We start from the raw sequence: 17,534 nt of genomic DNA, 5'->3' as shown, positions 1-17,534 counted from the left end.
AAGAGCGGTCGCTGAAGGAACTGATGAAGTGAAAGCAGAATAGGGAGGGAGATGTTGGGATGGGTAAAGGCACACAGGTCCGTATATAGGAGGGGAAACAGTTCTCATTATTCAGTAATCCTATTGAAAAAATGCCTCTGAAGGACTGCCCAAGAGAAGCCAGGAGAATCCAAAGCCAATGGAATGTGACAAGAGAAAAAAATGCCATTGATGATGGTCAGTTTTGATGTAAGGCGATGTCACCGCTGAATGGCCCTTCTGCGATACTGAGCCAAACATTTTCCAACAGCCCGCATTGTTCAGGTTTTGATCCTTTTGCTTAGGACTCCAGTAAAGTGGACTGTTTCAATAGCGTTCGTTTACATTTTGATTTTTTTGGCAGTTTTAGAAACTTCAATGATTGTCTGATTTATCAAAAAGAAAAGGAAAAAAAGCATCATTAAAGTATCTTCCTACAAGAGCGGGGTCTATAATATCTAAGGATTTATCCTTTTTTTTTTTGTTACTTATTATCACCTTCCGTGGTTTCAAATGCGTACAAATAGATGCTTCGGCTGAACACCAGTCAAAAAAATCAATCACGCTTAACTTATGTCGCACCGTTGATACAGCATTCTTAAATGATGCTGAATCAACAGCAGCTCTGCTGGATGCGGCCAAATGGTGCCCTGTTTTTCTCACTTGCTTAATGATGCAATTAATAAATCCTGCATAATGGTCAGAATTTTAAATGGCACGAAGAGAAGGTTGATTGTTCACTAATGACACAAATCTCCTCTTGTCTTCCACCCCCTTACAGAGTTCTTCCGGGAACTTTTGAAAAATGCAGAGGAGTCACTGCACAGCATGTTTGTACGAACCTATGGGTTGATGTACGTGCAGAATGCCGAGCTGTTCAAGAACTTCTTCCAGGCCCTGACGCGGTACTACGTGTCCGGCAGCGCGGCTGTAAACCTGGAGTCCATGTTGTCAGACTTTTGGGCTGACCTCCTGGAGAGGATGTTCCGGTTGGTCAACGTGCAATATGAATTCAGTGACGCCTACATGGAGTGTGTCAGTCGCCACACCGAGCAGCTGCAGCCTTTTGGGGACGTGCCTCGCAAGCTCCGCATCCAGTTGACGCGCGCTTTTGTCGCCGCGCGCACATTTGTGCGCGGCTTAAACCTCATGCCGGAGGTGGTCCACAAAGTTTCAACGGTAAGAGTTAAAGAGGTGCGCTTTTGCCAGCGATAAACGTTTCCCTCGGAATGCAGCGCTGTGTTTTCTAAACACATATCATTCTTGGCTCCGATTCCATTACAGTCTGATAACATAAACCACTTTGTTTTTTCTGCAGTGACATGTTTTTTCACTGTGCAGAGTGATTAATTGATGATTAGATTATACAGTTTTGTGAAATAATACTTTGTAAACTAAATAGTCAGTGTCCAAGTGTGTTATTGCGTCAATGTTTGTCTTCACACTGCCCTGCAGGTCAGCGCGTCTCCCAGCTGTGTGCGAGCCGCCATGAAGATGTTGTACTGTCCCTACTGTTCGGGCCAAGTGGCACTGAAGCCCTGCCAGAATTATTGTCTGAATGTGATGCGGGGCTGTTTGGCCAATCAGGCAGACCTGGATACAGAGTGGAACAACTTTCTTGGTAAGTGACGATAGTAAGGCCCTGCAGAGTACCTCAAATCTTGTGTAGAATCTCCATGCCTTTTTCTTTGTATTACACTGCTGTTGGTTTTCAGAGTTGACGAAATTTCTCTACCCGTATAGCCATGAGAACATAAGTGGCCCAAAGATATTTGGTTGAAGCTTCTTGACTGTTTACATGAGCTCACTGATTTGAAACCACCAGGCAATGAGTGATGATGGTTGGTTGAGGATGTGGAGGCGGAAGTACATGCACAACAATGCCTCGCACTGCGAAGCTGACAACAAATTTTTAGTTTACAGCAATGCGTTTTGTTCAGAGTCCATCCTGCGGCGCAGGTAGAGGCACAATATAAATCCTTCATACATCCATACTAAGACCGTTAGAAATTGAAAATAGTCTGAATTTTTTTTTTCTATGAACATTTTTGAATATGACCCAAATTGTTTTTAAAACGGGTCGTTCGTACCCTGAGATTCCACTGTATTTGGCTCATCTAAAATATGTGCTTTGGCCCAGTAAAGTTTGGGATAACACTGCATTAACTCACCATGGAAACACCATAGTCGACTGCCATTCTGCACACACAGCTTCCTGATCAATGTCGATCTATCAGTAGACACAAAGACACATCCGTTTCATTATATTTATAGTGGAACTCTGTATGATAAGCTAAACACTTTTGAAATTCTTTTGCTGTTCTGACATACAGATGAAATATGATGAAACAAAACTATTTAATAGCACAGCTTTGTGGCTTGTGTTTAAAATGTAGCTGTGATAGTCTGGAGCTGTGACAAAACAAGGTGAAGATTTGTTGTTAATTGCACCACATTCGACCATTAATCTACCCACTGTTGTGTGTCGGAGCCACCTGGAATTCACAGCCACAGTACGATGCAGATTTTGACTTTAGTTCCCCCTAGTGGACATCATTCGCAACACCAATGCTTGAGGTGGTTGAAGGGACTTTTCCATGAGCGATTTCTAACTTTGTAGTTTGTCCGATTGTTTTAAGATGCTATGCTCGCTCTGGTTGAGAGGCTGGAGGGTCCTTTCAATTTCGAGTCTGTCATGGATCCCATTGATGTGAAGATTTCCGACGCTATCATGAACATGCAAGAGAACAGCATGCAAGTTTCACAGAAAGTCAGTATTTTTCCATCTATTGGACAGATGCAGGAAATACACTGAGACTCAATAGTAATTAATCTTTTTCCTTGGATGGCAGGTATTCCATGGATGTGGCCAGCCTAAACCGAGCATGGAATTCCGCTCCAAACGTTCTGCCAAGGACACGGTCTTCACTGGTCGCTTCCGCCCCTATAACCCTGACGCAAGACCTACCACGGCTGCTGGAACAAGTTTAGATAGACTGGTAAGTTTTAAGATGATAGATATAGAGCACTGTGTGTCTTTTTGTGAGGCAGTGCTTGAGTTGTGTTTTCTAAAACAGACGAGTGATGTAAAGAAGAAGTTGAAACACGCCAAGAAATTTTGGTCCACATTGCCAGACACTGTTTGTGATGGTGAGAGAATTGCACCTGGTGATGACTGCTGGAATGGAACAGCAAAAAGCAGGTAAATGAAATATAATCTGTACTGTATAGCTGTGATCTTTAACAGTGGCCCAACCAAGAAAATACTTGTACTGGTCTCTGCCTGTGGATTGCACCATAGCACCAACAGCAGACAATTCTGTAACTAACAGACAATTGCTGGACAAAGGGGCATTTTGAGTAGACTGGACAATATTTTCCGTTGAATCTGGAGTCTGTTGATTCCGGGTCCATTAAATTGAGCTTACATTGTGTTTACTTATTTGAATGCCCTCACGTCTGGGAAAGGGGAGCCACAGTTACTGATACACTTCATGCTTTTTTTCATGCAATGAGAAAACTGAGGCAGGAGCTACTGTCGGCCAAAGCTCATGTCCAGAGACTCATAAGCAGGCTCGCTGACAATACACCAACCCCAACAGGCGCCGCATCTTCAAGGCACAAAGATGTACCCAGACATTATTACATTTTTATTCACAGTTTATTCTTGTATTTGTTGTTTTGTGTTCAAATGCATTTACAATGTGTTTGAAAAATGCGATTTAGTAGAATTTAAAAAAAGTTCTGGGTGGGTCTGTCACCCGTGCCCCCCCCCCCTCAATAAACGGGGCTTCACTGTACTGCATAGTAAACAGACACCACCTCTGCTAAACCAGCTAATATTGCTGATTTTTGTCACATAGGTATGAGGCGGTTGTCATTGGCAATGGGCTGGCCAATCAGGTGTCCAACCCCGACGTGGATGTGGACATCACAAAGCCAGACATTGTGATTCGAAGCCAGATTGCAGTTCTGAAGGAAATGACAAGTTGGCTGAGAGCTGCGCACAGCGGCAATGATATCTCAATTGATAACGGTGAGAATGCTAAACTTGTCATTGCCTATGAGGATATGTGCAAATACATCACTTTCTGTGTCGCTGTGCACTCAGACGAGGAAGCCAGCGGCGGAGAGGAGAGTGGCAGCGGCTGCGATTCTCCATCCTGTGACATGGATCCGGACATCTACTTCTCCACTCCTCCCAATCCGGTGGATCCTCGGGTTAATCTGGTGCACGGTGAAACATCAGCTGGTGTAACCCTGCAGGGAAGCGTGGCACTGGCGCTCTGCGGGCTGGCCCTGCTTACTGCTTACTTGAGATAAAAGTATTTGGGCCATGAGATGAAGAGAATGACTGAGAATGAGAACGATGGAGTTCAGTGGAAAACTGTCAGAAAGACTTTAACAAGACTGCCTTCAGGACCTCGGACAGTCCACCATTGGGAGGGAGGGAGGAGGGGGGCTCTTCTTAATATTACAATAATTTCACTTTTAATTAATTGTTTGCATGTTTCGAGGACTACGGTGTACAACAATCTGATTCTCATCCCAAGAAAGCCACCTTTCCCACTAACTAAAACCTTGATTCCTTCTGGCTCAATTGGAGCTACGCTATGGTTGTGCCTGCAGCATTAGGAAAACTATGTGTGTCTTATTTCGTGCAGTTTCTTCTCATACTTCAGTGTGTGCCTTCTTTGATGGTGCCGTCTACAAAATATAACCAACACATGGTATCTAGGACGGAACAGACCTTCTTCATCACTGGTGTCCATCCATCCTACAGACATCTGCAAAAACAAAAAAAAAATAGGTTTTAGTAGTTATATTAGAGCAGTGATAATGAGCGTTCATTTCTGACAGTCATTTATCACTCTGTGTGCAAACTGTGAATCTCTGTGCATTTATGCATGAACCTCCAACAGCCAGTATGAAATTCTGGGAATGGGGAGTCTCGACTTGTTTCTCCGAACTTAGGGAAACAGTGTCGGCTCTTTGTTCTGTGTTTGCCTTGGAAAGATAGCATGTTGTGTCAGGGCTACAGCATGACTTCATACAGTCAATACAAAGAGAGAAGTTACAGCATTTTTTTTCTTCAGTGGGTGGAATCATTCTTCACAAGAGCTTTGAGGGCTCCCTTTGAGTCCAAACCTGCACAGTTTATATCGGCTCTGAGCCTAATCACAGTCTCACGTCTAAGTTTCTCTGTTCAGATGTTTTGTAGTAAGGTCATACCTCATACATGCTCTCTCTGTCAGTGCAATCAAGTGACTCTGGAGTTGAAAGTGTCTGGTAGAGATGTTATCTGTGGCTGGCGCCCCGCTGAATGGAGATCAAGCCTGACAAGGAGCTGGACTCTCCCGGTGTTATCCCTGAAGACGGCAAAGCTGACAAGTCCCAAATGCCCCTGTTTTTGTACTGTAAACTCAGTTCGTGACTGAAGATCTGACTTTGTACAGTCTTACATGTTTGAAAGTAATGTGTTTCACACATTCATCTAGACAAGAGAACCAAAAGAGAGTGCTTCGATCAAAAGGAAAAGATTATTTTAATACAGGGTTTTTATGTTGAAGAGGTGCTGTATTTTTTATAGCTATTTTTGGTATGAAGATATATATTAGGTACTACAGTGGGTTTTGAATGCCACTTTTAGATGGTTGAACTGGCTAGTGTGCAACTTGTTTGCACATTTGTACCTCATACATGGCCTTTTTCGGTATAATTGGACTCCTCGTGAACCATTTAAAAAAAATCAATCCTAAACCTCACAGCCCATAATTTCAACTCATGGATGATGTTGAAGTTTTGTCGCAATTGCAACCAAAATTAATACAATGTGCAGTAGATTTGTTTTGTTTTGTTTTTTTAATCTGGGGGCGGGGGGGGGATCAATCATATATCCGTAGAGTAATTGGCAACTTCTAAAGGTAAAATGAATTTGATTTATTCAAATTGTGTTTGTCAGGTGCTGAAATCCCCTTTGTGTCATATGTTGTTAGGCCAAAAAGCACAACACAAGACTTTCTGTTCATTTCATTATTCTGAGTTATCTTTTTCATTTCATCTCAACAATTGAGGTGACACTGTACAGTAACTTACAGTACGTGCATCTTCCCTGAAACTGACAAAGACTATCCATAATTAACAACATTCATTGTCACTTAAACATCACAGTCTTTCATTTACATTTTAGGGTTTTACATATGCAATTTTCAGATTTTGTTTTTTTGTTTTTAAGTGGCTTTTCCAAGTACCTTGATGGACCTACAAGATCTGTCCACAGTAAAGACTGGCAGAAAATACTGGTCACCGCCTTTTGCCTCCTGTTTGGTTTTGAAATTGACAGGTTGATTGTAAGCTCACATGAAAATGTCTTCCACATAAGTGAGCAGTCCAGTCATGAAGACTGAGAATGAAACAGTGAGGACATCACTGTTAAAAATCTCACTTTGAAGGAACTCCTATGCAATCAGTTTAAAATCACGAAGCCTTTACTTAAAATAATTAAGCCTGAGCTTCTGCAATTGAATTTGGCATTGCTGTACTTTAATTTGACCGACATGGTATATTACTAACATTTCTTTTAGTGCTTATGCAAGTCTTTCCGCTCATGTAGAAGAGTTGCATTGAGTGACGAATACCCCTCCAAAAAAAACGAACTTTCAGATTAAGTGCTTTGGAAAATGATGGTAAATGTCTGTGCTTGCGGGCCGGGCCGCAGGAGCATTTTCCAGCTGGCAGGAGTTGGTCCCGGTGCAGGATGACGTGTTTTTGAACCACAAAACAACTTCAGTCTCGGGACGAAGTTGAGTTGGACAGGTGTTGGTAGTCTTTGATCTGTCTTCGGCCTACAAAGAAACTGAATGGACTCAATCATCTCTGAGGAGAGAATGTGTGAACAACTGAAAAGAATAAGAGAAGTGTAAATAAAGAGCAGCCATTTTAGATGTCTCTGAAAGAGGCCGTAACATTACAACAGATTTATACATGTCAGAGTATCTCCTAAATGTTATGGAAAAACAAGATGAGATAGATGTTGAATTGTAAGAAAAAAATGTATATTAAACATTTCTTAGTCTTGTTGAAATAAAGACTGCCAATATTTAACTGATTGTGAACATCTTTGTTTTCTCATCTTTGCATTTTTCACCCGGCTCGGATATCGCAGGTGTAGTCATAACAAACAACAATGTGGAAAATAAGCAAGAGATAATGCCTCAACTTTAATTGAGATAGAAGTATTCTATCCACTTCATCCATGCATTTTCTGAACCGATTCATCCTCACAAGGGGAGGGGTGGGGGGTGCTGGAGCCTATCCCAGCCGTCTTCAGGCAGTAGGCGGGGGACACCCTGAACCGGTTTCCAGCCAATCGCAGGGCACACACAGACAAACCATCCGTGCTTACACTCACACTAAGGGACAATTTAGTGTGTTAAATAGCCTGCCATGCATGTTTTTGGAATGTGGGAGGAAACCGGAGTATCCGGAGAAAATCCACGCAGGTCCGGGGAGCACATGCAAACTCCACACAGGTCGACGCACAGATGAGGTCGACGCGCTAACCACTGGGCCGCCGGGCCGCCAAGTTGGTGCATCTCGCTGCAGCAAATTAACGTCGCAACGTCGGCGCCGATCATGCCACTTTGACACATTCAACATGGCAGTGACGTTTACGTACAATTACGAAGCATTCCAAGGGGCGGGGTTATTTTATGTCTATGGCGAGTTCCCTTTGTGTACTACTGAAATTCGTCCGGCGGAAGTTGGGACCTTGGCCTTGTTACAAAAGAAATGGCGAGCGGCATAGGCAGTGAGTAATGTTTTTGGAGCTCTCTGGGGTTTTTCTTTGTAGTTTAGAGCACAGACGTAAAGAGAATACCCCCCAAGCTTTGTTTTTTGTCTTGTTTTAGTTGAAAATAGGAGTTTGATCTGCTTAAAGAAACGTAGCATAGCGTGGCTGTTTGTGTCTCACCATAGTATTCCCCCGTAATAACAGTGCCAAGCTAACGCAGATTGTGTGTCGACGGTTCGTTTGCGCACCTTTATCGTATTTGCCTCTTCTTTCTGCAATTTCTCCTCCCCCTTTCAATCGGTCACTTTAACTGCTATGATTCCGTTTCAAGCAATACAGCCTAATTTAAACGGGATGTAAAGTCGTATCAATTAGGCTAGCCACCTACAAATAAACTGGACAATGAATACATCAACTCACCCTGCTTTACGTTTAGTTTTTAGTTTTGGATTGTTATATAGTCATGCTGAATGTTTTGGTGTGTTGTCTGCTGTAGTATTTTGACGTAAATAACCCAAAACGCAGGTCGTCAATGAGTCAGTGTTTTTTTTTTGGGTTTTTTTTAACTCAAGAGGCACATATCCCCTATGTGTTTATGTCAATTTATTCTAATTGTACTCCCTTTTAAATTAAGACTGCAACGGTCACTGAAAACAAAACTGCAATAAAAATGTATTCTCGCCAAAATCACATTTCTTTAAGCATAGGTCAGTCAAGTAATTATTTTTAATTGTGGCTGTAAAAATTACAGTTCTGACGTAAATCCTGTTTTTTTGAGACATATGCCATATATTACTTGGTTAATGTTCGATTTGATCAATTATATGTACATCACATTCAACAAACCAACTGTACATTGATGAGTATGTTGCTGTTAAAACATTGACGAATTCATTGTTTGGGATCTTACACTTAAGTCTCTTCAACAGTCATAATATAGTTTAAACTTTTTATAATACGGTATTTCAGTTTTGGTCTTGTAAATGTATTATTATCTTGATTTTTTTAATGACTTTATTTTAATATCACAATTTTGTTGTTCACTGCGGTCCAAATATTCCTTCAGAATTGTATATGCATTCACATATTCATTCATTTTCTGATCCGCTTATCCTCACAAGGGCCGCGGGGGGTGCTGGGACCAGCCGTCTCTGGAAAGTAGGCGAGGGACACCCTGAATTGATTGCCAGCCAATCACAGGGCATAGAGAGACGAACAACCATCCACACTCACACTCAAACCTAGGGACAATTTATAGTGTTCAGTCAGCCTGCCAGGCATGTTTTTGGAATTTGGGAGGAAAGTGGAATACCCGGAGAAAACCCACACAGGCCCGGGGAGAACATGCAAACTCCACACAGGGAGGCCAGAGCTGGAATTGAACCCGGTACCTCTGCACTGTGAGGTTGATGCGCTAACCGCTGGAACACCGGGCCGCCCTTCACATATTGTATTACATATATTGCTTCATATGCAAACATAATCAAATTTGTTCAGAATACATTTTTTAAAATGTCAGTCTGATGAAATCAGTTTATAACAACGCTTCTGAACATTTTATTGGTACTCAGTGCTCACTGTAGCTATGCTTTGTTCCAGAACATAAGATTCTGAATGTGGGGCCGACAGAGCCATGGTCAGTCAGGGAGAAACTGTGCCTGGCTTCCTCTGTTATGAGGAGTGGTGACCAAAACTGGTAAACCAATAACTCAATGTCCCTCCTCTTTATTTATGAACATAGTTTCTAATCTTAGAAGAATATCACTTTGTACGATTGTCTAAACTTGAAGTGACTTTTCCTCTTTGGATACATTTAGGGTGTCTGTAAGTAGAGCCATCAAGCCTTTCTCTGAGCCCGGTCGACCACCTGACTGGTTCTCACAAAAGGTAAGAGATGCCGGCTATTGTCTTCTGAGCTGGTAGCATTGGATTTAATCGATGTCCTCAACATGAGGGATTATTTATTCATCTCATAATGTTTCAGCATTGTGCCTCACAATACTCTGAGCTGCTGGAAGCCACAGAAGCCCCTAAGTCAGTACCGAAAAACACATGCACACAGACAAAATGCCAAAACAATGATCTGTTGTTGCGTTTGCCACATTTGTAATTTGTGTTGAACGTGACTTTTGTTCTAGACGTAAGCGTGGTGAGAAGGGGGAGGTGGTTGAGACCATTGAAGATGTAATTGTTCGTAGACTGACTACTGAGAGGATAGAGGAGCTGAAAAAACTACTACGAAACACGCAAGAACAATACAGGTAGCTACAACCTTTAAAGGAAGCTTTAAAAATTTATGATGCGACTTTTTCACCCCTCACCCAATCTGTGATTTCTGTCTGCAGGAAGTTGAAAAAGGAAGTAGATCTGATACAGACAGGTCACATGGACCCCCAGCTGAAAGAACAGTGGGCAGAGATAACATTGTAAGACTAGTTCATCCAGTTTAATTGCTTTACTTTGTTAAAGCATCCACACTTTTCCTTTGCGTTTCTTTCAATTTACTGCCACAGAAAGAAGAAGCAGGATGAGGAGGAGGCAGAGCAGAAGAGAAAAGCAACAGAAATGGCATATCAAGGTGAGAATTGTCAAAAAAAAACAGGTTTTAGAAATAAGCTTTTGCAAATTACTGAGTTGTACTGAAGACACATCCATTAAATAAAAAAGTGTGCACTTTCAGATTTACATAATAAATCTCTCAGCCCTGAGAGCAAATCTCTTTACTCCTTGGACACTGAACTGCATCTCTTCTTGACTATGGGGCAGCCTTGCGTCATTTTGTCTCCTCAAGATTCAATACCTTGTCTGTTTTGAAGACGATAACCATCTGTCACCAGTAATGAGCTCTTCTATTCTTTTTCTGAGGGGACTTCTAAACAGCGCATAATATGACAAATATGCAGCTTCTGCGATCTTCTCTGTTGTCAGAACTTACAATGGTTACATACACATTCTCTGATGACTGCCTCATGAATGCCAATTTGAAAGAGTGGTTGGCTAAGGATCCCAGATGGATTAAGAAAGCTAAATGCAGACCGTGTGTGACATGTACAACCTGGTGAAGGTGACGTTTAATAGTTGGGCAGTGCAAAATGTCAATCGGTTTATCCGGATTTGGTCTTTCTTTGCATGAGCTTCATGACCGCGCTATAATGTTCTGGGAATGATTTGGCAAAATGACAGCATATAAAGAATCAGAATGATACACATATATTCATTCAACTGTCACAAATCATGTGATTTAATGATTTACTGAGAAGTCCGGAAGTTTGCATGCAAAAGTACAGAATTTTGAAATCTGTTGCCCTTGTGACTTTCGACCTGCACCATCAGGGGTCGCCACAGCGAGTGACTCATTTGTACCCCAGATGGCCTTTTTGTTGTACCTGACTTTTTTTTTTGTTTGTTTTAATCAGCCGAAACAGTTTTGAGAATGCCTGATTGGTTACACTTTATTGAACTGAATTGAATTGAATACAACTTTATTGTCAAATTTAGTTGTCAGAACCAATGCATTTCTAGTTAGAATATTAGTACCTGTTCCGAATCAATATACTAATTGTTTCAAAGATAAAAAGAAAGTTTAATGACTCAAATATTATTCTCCTTGTCTTTCAGCTCGTCAGGCAATCAAAAACACACCCAAGCGTCTGCCTAGTGTCACTGTACGGTCCCCTTTGGGGACCAGTCCCACGAGCCTGGACTCTCAGATGGACGCCTCGGCCCCCCCACCACCCACGGAACCTGCAGGCATTGTCTCAGATGACACCAGCACCCACTCTGTAAGTGTATGCTTGTCTATGTATTAAAGTCCTGGTCAAACACAATCCCTTTTCAAAGATGCTCCTCTTTGTTTGTATTTTGTACCCTCAAATAGTGATTGCTACTCGCCGAGTAACCTATTTGCAGATTGTATTGGAACCTATTCTCCCTTATTAACTGAAAAACTCACCTAATAGCTGTTTTTTTTTGTGTTCAGGCCAAAGCCAAAAATCAAGCCAAACATTATTACACTCTAATTAGGGGGATTTTTTTTTTATCTACAGACATATTAGAAGGGCATTTTAACTGAACAGGCAGTGTTTTAAATCGCATTCATACAAATGTGAAATAAGATTAACCATATTTATATTAAGGAGCTAGGTGTGACGGTGAGAGCACAAAAATACGCAAACAGGTGTAAATATGTAGGAGCCTTTTTCTTTGATTAGTGTTGTTGTAAGAATTGAAATAGTGATTTGCAAATCGGCAACGGTTTCCTGTATACCAGCTGTTAGCATGTTAGCTTTCCTCTTGATCTGCCATAACGCTTTTACAGTCAGTGTTTACTGATTGATTTGATCTCTCTGAACTTTGTTGACCATTCATTTAATGTTCTGCTGCTGCTCTAGGTTCAAGGTGTAGGTTTTTTTCTCCCAGTGACAGAAGCTCCAGGCCCAGGACCTAAAGACGGAGGCCTTACCCTTCTTGTAGAGGACACTTCACAGAAGAGGCTCCTGCCTCAGAAAGCTACACCCCCACCCTCTCCTCTCCTGTCGGAACTGCTGAAAAAAGGCAACCACATCTCAGCCAGCCCCTGCCTTGTGAGAGCCAGCATAGCCTGAATTTTACAATTAAAGAAAGTCACATGATTCGTGAAGCAAAGTTATGTGCACCACAGCCAATTGGACTGTAATGTATCGTCAACAGTGCATATGGTGTACAGTTGTGCTCCGAAACTTACATATCCCAAAGGGTATGTAAACTTAGGAGCACACCCGTGTGAGATTTCAGTCAGGTTACTTTATGAGCAGCAGACCCTTCTCTCAAAATGTTTTTTGTCAGGATACTGTAATTGTTATCCCGTGATAGATGCTGTCGTACAATAAAGTTAGACCACAACAACAATGCCAGAGCTGTCTGATGGTCTGTTGAACAAAATGACAAAAGAAGCATGCCTTGTCAGCATTTCTTTCAGTTGATGTTTCAAAAAGGTCTTACAGTTTGTTTTCCAAAATGGAGGCCCCTAATTTTCCTTCACATTTAAATCTGCTTTTTAAAGTTCTTTATAGTGCTTCAAACCATTATTTTCCCGTTGTGCCAAACCAGCTATTAAGTAAAATAATACTTTTTAGAATAGTCAGTGTTTCATTGGGATATGTATTATTTACATCAGGGAATGCTACAAGCAAGATACAAATACTCTGACACATTATTGAGCCCATGCCGACCACTCACAATTTATTGAATAAAGTGTTTAAAAAAAAAAAAACAGTAGAACCTGATAATACCTTGTATACAGACTGTTTATTTCAAGAAGAACACGTGATTGTGCTCTTGCAGGTTACTGACGGCGACTCCTCTGGAAGTCTTAGCAATGGAATACAGACGTCTGCTGTTGTCACCACCCCATTACCACCGGGCCATGATGTCGTGACAGGTAAATGTACTCGTAACATAAAGTGAGTTTCGGTTTGCTTGTGTCAACATTTGTGTGTAACTGAAACCGTCAATCAAAAAATACATTTAGCTTGGTCATTCTTAGATTTAGCATACAAGCAATGTAAATGAAGAGATGATTGTTACATTTCCTGGGCAGGAATATATGTTTGAATGTTTTGCATTTTTTTGGTTTCAAGCAAGTACCAGTTCTTTTGTGATTGCTGAGCTAAGAAGAGGCAGGACTCTATATTAATGTAAAAACATTGGAGAAGGTCTGCGAGGTACTGCTCACACTTGTTTCAGCAACCGTTTCATTGTGTGCTCTCTATTTTTTGTTTGCAGTGGGGGAAGTTGAAGCTGCAGAGAAGGCAGAGCTTGGTGAAGAGACGGGATTAGTAGAAGAAGACCTTGTCGCTGTCTCTTACATGGGAGATGAACTAGATCTGGAAACCGTAGGCGACATCATCGCCATCATTGAGGAAAAGGTACACACTTGGGCTGAGAATACTGTTTTCTTTTGCTAAATAGGGTGGTCTTCAGTTCTTTCATGTCCCCAAAAAAGATTGATTTACAAATCCAATTGCAATCAAGTTGGAACTTTGTGTTAAACATAAATAAAAACAGAATGCAATGATTTGCAAATCATATTCAACCTGTATTTAATTGAATAAATTACAAAGACAAGATATTTAATGTTCAAACTGCTAAACTTTATTCCTTTTAGCATATAATCATTAACTTTGAATTTTATGGCTGCAACACGTTCCATAAAACTTGGGACAGGTGGCAAAAACACACTTTTTGGGCGAAATGCCCTTCCTGACACAAACCACGCAGTAGCTATGTATTTGGCCGAAATCGAACCGTCTGCACAAAAGGCTGCACAATGTACCACTACGTTACCAGTACTTCCACTGTATAGAAGACAGCTAATTCGATAAAGCGTAATGGGAAGTCATGCTTGCCCTGCTTCCCAGGTGGATGATTCGGTGGAGGCTTTGGACGCAGCAGCAGTGGAAGCAGCACTGTCTCTGTGTGAAGAGGCCGTCTCAGAAGGACACACCCTGCCCGGCCCCTGGGAAACTCAGGAACTAAAGGAATCAGACTCAACATCCACTGCCCAAGCCTCTGAGCACATACAGGAGGCTTGCGATGTGGCCGCACTGTCTGTCCCCACCCCTGTCAGCCCGCATGGCCAAAATCAACCCGAAACTACAAGCACAGAGGAGCAGGTCAAGGGAAACTGTGAGCCAGCTGTGACTGAAAATGACATCACTTTGTGTGGCGCCTCTGAATATGTTGCTGCTGGAGGTGATGATACAGAAGAGAGGAACGGAGGGAAGGTGGACACAAATCTTGTCGTGAAGAGTGAAGTGGAGGAGTGGAACCAGCCCGAGGTGAACCCACCATGCCTAGGTGACCTCACAAACACACACATGATGTGCCTGTTAAAAGATGATGATAATAATCATTTTCGGCACACAGATTCCGAGGACAGTTCTGTATCTGGCAGAGAGTCCAAGGTAATAGGCCTAAACATTATTGTAGATTTGAAAAGTTGTTCTCAATATTCTGCCACTGACCTAATTGCTGCATGTACTTGAAATCAGGAGGTGAAAGATGAGGAAGCAGGGAGCGAGTGTGATCCTGAAGAAGGAATGGAGCTGAAAGAGGAGTGCGGCGAGGGGGAGGGCCCCTATTTGTCAGAAGTGGAGCGAGCAGCCAGCGAGAGTGAAGATGGTTATGGGCCGCCCTCTCAACGCTACACAGCCGATTCACTGGCCAGCAGCCCTGCCTCTTCCTCCCAGCTGTGAGTATCCACCTGCTCATGTCTCCGTAACCATAATTTGCATACATTTTTTTTTCTCATTTGGGTCCCATTCCCCATTCTCTGTTCCTACAAGGTCTACATGTGGTGAGGACCAAGAGACTGTGCAGGCCCAGAAAATTTGGAAGAAAGCCATAATGCTGGTGTGGAGAGCTGCGGCTAACCACAGGTGTTGCTCTCCCAACTTTTGCCTCTGCCGAGAACACAAATCAACGGTTTTCTGCTGCCATTGTTTTGCACAGTGCTATTGCCACAACTCAACCTCTATTTGTTCAATTTGTTTCTATCAGATATGCCAGTGTCTTCTTGCAACCTGTGTCAGACGACATCGCTCCTGGTTACCACAGCATTGTACACAGGTGAGATCACAGTCTTCCTGCAATCCATTTGAACAGCTGGGCTATCCAAATATTAACATGTACGCCTTGACTTGTGACTGCTTCAACTTCGGAGTTTTTCACGAGTCTTCGCTTGGTTGAGAATTTTGCTTTGTTTTACGAGCAAAATTTGCAATCTCCAGATACGCTGCCGCTCCGGGAGAGTGGGGCTGGGGTGGAATAAAGCGACGGTCACTGGTGCACTTTCAGAGCTTAATTGAACCTGACGAGCTGTCAAATACAAAAGGGGAACCCGAGTTCCAGTAAGCTAAAACTCACAGCCCTGTGCTGACATGCTAACAAACTGGCCTTGTTGCTGACGTCACTCACTGAGCCATGTCCCTCAAAGGCACACGTACAACACAACAATTGCTGTTGTGACTCATCTTGTCCCATTGGACAATAATTACAATTTATAAAACAAATTAATTTCTTTCCATTCTCGTTTGTTTTGATGTATTGGTGCTTTTATACAATACATTGCCATTTTTCTTTAATAAATATTGCGTAGCACGTGGAACCTCTCAGACCAAAGTACCGTATTATCCAGCCAAACTTTTTATTTTTCATTTTATGTTTGTTTGTTTATTTATTTATTTATTTTAATGAAAGTTTAAAAAAACAAACAAACAAAATAACATATCTTCCAAACTCATCCTGTCACAGACCAATGGACCTATCTGCAATTAAGAAGAATATCGAATCCGGCGTGATCCGTACAACAGCAGAATTCCAGCGGGACATCATGCTGATGTTTCAGAATGCCGTCATGTACAACTCGTCAGACCACGACGTCTACCACATGGCCCTGGAGATGCAGCGTGACGTCCTGGAGCACGTGCAGCAGTTCCTGGCCACGCAGCTCATCATGCAGACCTCAGAGAGCGCCATCTCCGCCAAGAGCCTTCGTGGCAGGGAGGGAAATCGCAAACCAGGCGAGCCAGCTGAGAAGGTGTGTTGAGCAACTTAACTGTGACGAAAATTACACACTGGTTCCACACATTTGTTTCTTTGAACTGGAACGATATATTTGTTCAGGTCTACCAAGAATCGGATGTTTCAGATTGAATAAATAATCAAATGGCAACCATATATACAAGAATGCTTTGATGGTACTTTTATTAGGTGACTTACATTTTCCAGTTAATAATCCCGCATGTCAAGATAAAATACCCCTATCTACGAATTCAATCAATCAGAGCGCCGCGACCGTTTTGTCAGCCGCTGATTGGCAGTTGTGTTCTGTCAGTAGGCGCGTCGCGCACTGCCTACCTTGCTAATGACTTGCGCGTTTCCCACGCTATACATAATGTAATGATAGTGGAGTGGGATCCTGGCATGGGTTGTGCACTGCAGTTCCAAAACAGCACTGATGGAGTCACCGACGAAAGAAGAAACACAGCCAGCACCTGCCCACAGCCACGTTCGTAACAAGAAAGAAGCAGTGTTTATGCAGACGGACTGTCAATTTCATCCATCCATCCATTTTCATCACCGCTTGTCCTGCATAGGGTCGTGGGAGGGTGCTGGAGCCTATCCCATCTTATTTGGGCGAAAGGCGGACGACACCTTGAACTGTTCGCCAGTCATTCCCAGGGCATATATAGACACGAACAACCATTCACACCCACACACCGCCACTGAGTGGTAACCGATCCCACGTTGCCCGCTCACAAGACAGGCGAGTGTACCACTACACCAGGGGTCCCCAACCTTTTTTGCCCCACGGACCGGTTTAAGTCAGACATTATTTTCAGGGACCGGCATTTAAGGTGTGGCGGAATTAATACAACAAAATAATATGGTATGAGCTGCATGAAAACTGTGGTGTTTTCGAAATATAATAATAAACACAAGGAGCGTTTAATCTGGTCGCAACACTCTTATCGCTCTGGTAATGTTTAATGCCTTCAAAATACGATACAACGCAAATTCAAAGTGCATGAAAATGACAACTCACCACAGCCCCGAGCTTGATTTTCTGCAATCAGACAGTCCCATCTCGGGGTAATAGGAGACAATGACACCTCAAGTGTGTGGTTTATGTCCAGTCTACTTCGTAATTTTGTTTTAGTCGCTGTTGCTGCATAAACTCCCC

At 42.4% G+C, this 17,534-nt stretch overlaps 2 protein-coding genes across 3 annotated transcripts in view; both read left to right on the top strand.

The window, feature by feature from the left end:
- Positions 1 to 7,127, top strand: part of gpc4 (glypican 4) — a 30,478-nt gene extending 23,351 nt beyond the window's left edge. The window contains exons 3-9 of the mRNA XM_019884272.1: positions 800 to 1,197; positions 1,474 to 1,639; positions 2,658 to 2,788; positions 2,871 to 3,017; positions 3,096 to 3,220; positions 3,882 to 4,054; positions 4,130 to 7,127. Of these exons, the coding sequence (XP_019739831.1) occupies positions 800 to 1,197; positions 1,474 to 1,639; positions 2,658 to 2,788; positions 2,871 to 3,017; positions 3,096 to 3,220; positions 3,882 to 4,054; positions 4,130 to 4,341 (1,352 nt within the window). The 3' untranslated portion in view covers positions 4,342 to 7,127. The remainder of the gene's footprint in view (positions 1 to 799; positions 1,198 to 1,473; positions 1,640 to 2,657; positions 2,789 to 2,870; positions 3,018 to 3,095; positions 3,221 to 3,881; positions 4,055 to 4,129) is intronic.
- Positions 7,128 to 7,586: 459 nt separating this feature from the next.
- Positions 7,587 to 17,534, top strand: part of brd8b (bromodomain containing 8b) — a 19,562-nt gene continuing 9,614 nt past the window's right edge. Inside the window, exons 1-17 of one of the 2 annotated variants that reach the window (XM_019884015.1) lie at positions 7,587 to 7,828; positions 9,410 to 9,506; positions 9,628 to 9,697; positions 9,795 to 9,844; positions 9,949 to 10,071; positions 10,156 to 10,236; positions 10,324 to 10,388; positions 11,429 to 11,592; positions 12,202 to 12,393; positions 13,133 to 13,229; positions 13,574 to 13,716; positions 14,209 to 14,647; positions 14,717 to 14,754; positions 14,842 to 15,041; positions 15,136 to 15,228; positions 15,350 to 15,418; positions 16,103 to 16,388. In XM_019884015.1, coding sequence (XP_019739574.1) covers positions 7,810 to 7,828; positions 9,410 to 9,506; positions 9,628 to 9,697; positions 9,795 to 9,844; positions 9,949 to 10,071; positions 10,156 to 10,236; positions 10,324 to 10,388; positions 11,429 to 11,592; positions 12,202 to 12,393; positions 13,133 to 13,229; positions 13,574 to 13,716; positions 14,209 to 14,647; positions 14,717 to 14,754; positions 14,842 to 15,041; positions 15,136 to 15,228; positions 15,350 to 15,418; positions 16,103 to 16,388 — 2,226 coding nt within the window. In that variant the 5' untranslated portion in view covers positions 7,587 to 7,809. The remainder of the gene's footprint in view (positions 7,829 to 9,409; positions 9,507 to 9,627; positions 9,698 to 9,794; positions 9,845 to 9,948; positions 10,072 to 10,155; positions 10,237 to 10,323; positions 10,389 to 11,428; positions 11,593 to 12,201; positions 12,394 to 13,132; positions 13,230 to 13,573; positions 13,717 to 14,208; positions 14,648 to 14,716; positions 14,755 to 14,841; positions 15,042 to 15,135; positions 15,229 to 15,349; positions 15,419 to 16,102; positions 16,389 to 17,534) is intronic. The other variant, XM_019884016.1, reaches the window with a different exon arrangement.

Source organism: Hippocampus comes, unplaced genomic scaffold (genome assembly GCF_001891065.2).
Source record: "Hippocampus comes isolate QL1 unplaced genomic scaffold, H_comes_QL1_v1.1 scaffold156, whole genome shotgun sequence".
NCBI classification, from domain to species: Eukaryota; Metazoa; Chordata; class Actinopteri; order Syngnathiformes; family Syngnathidae; genus Hippocampus; species Hippocampus comes.
This window is presented reverse-complemented; position numbering and strand designations above follow the sequence as displayed.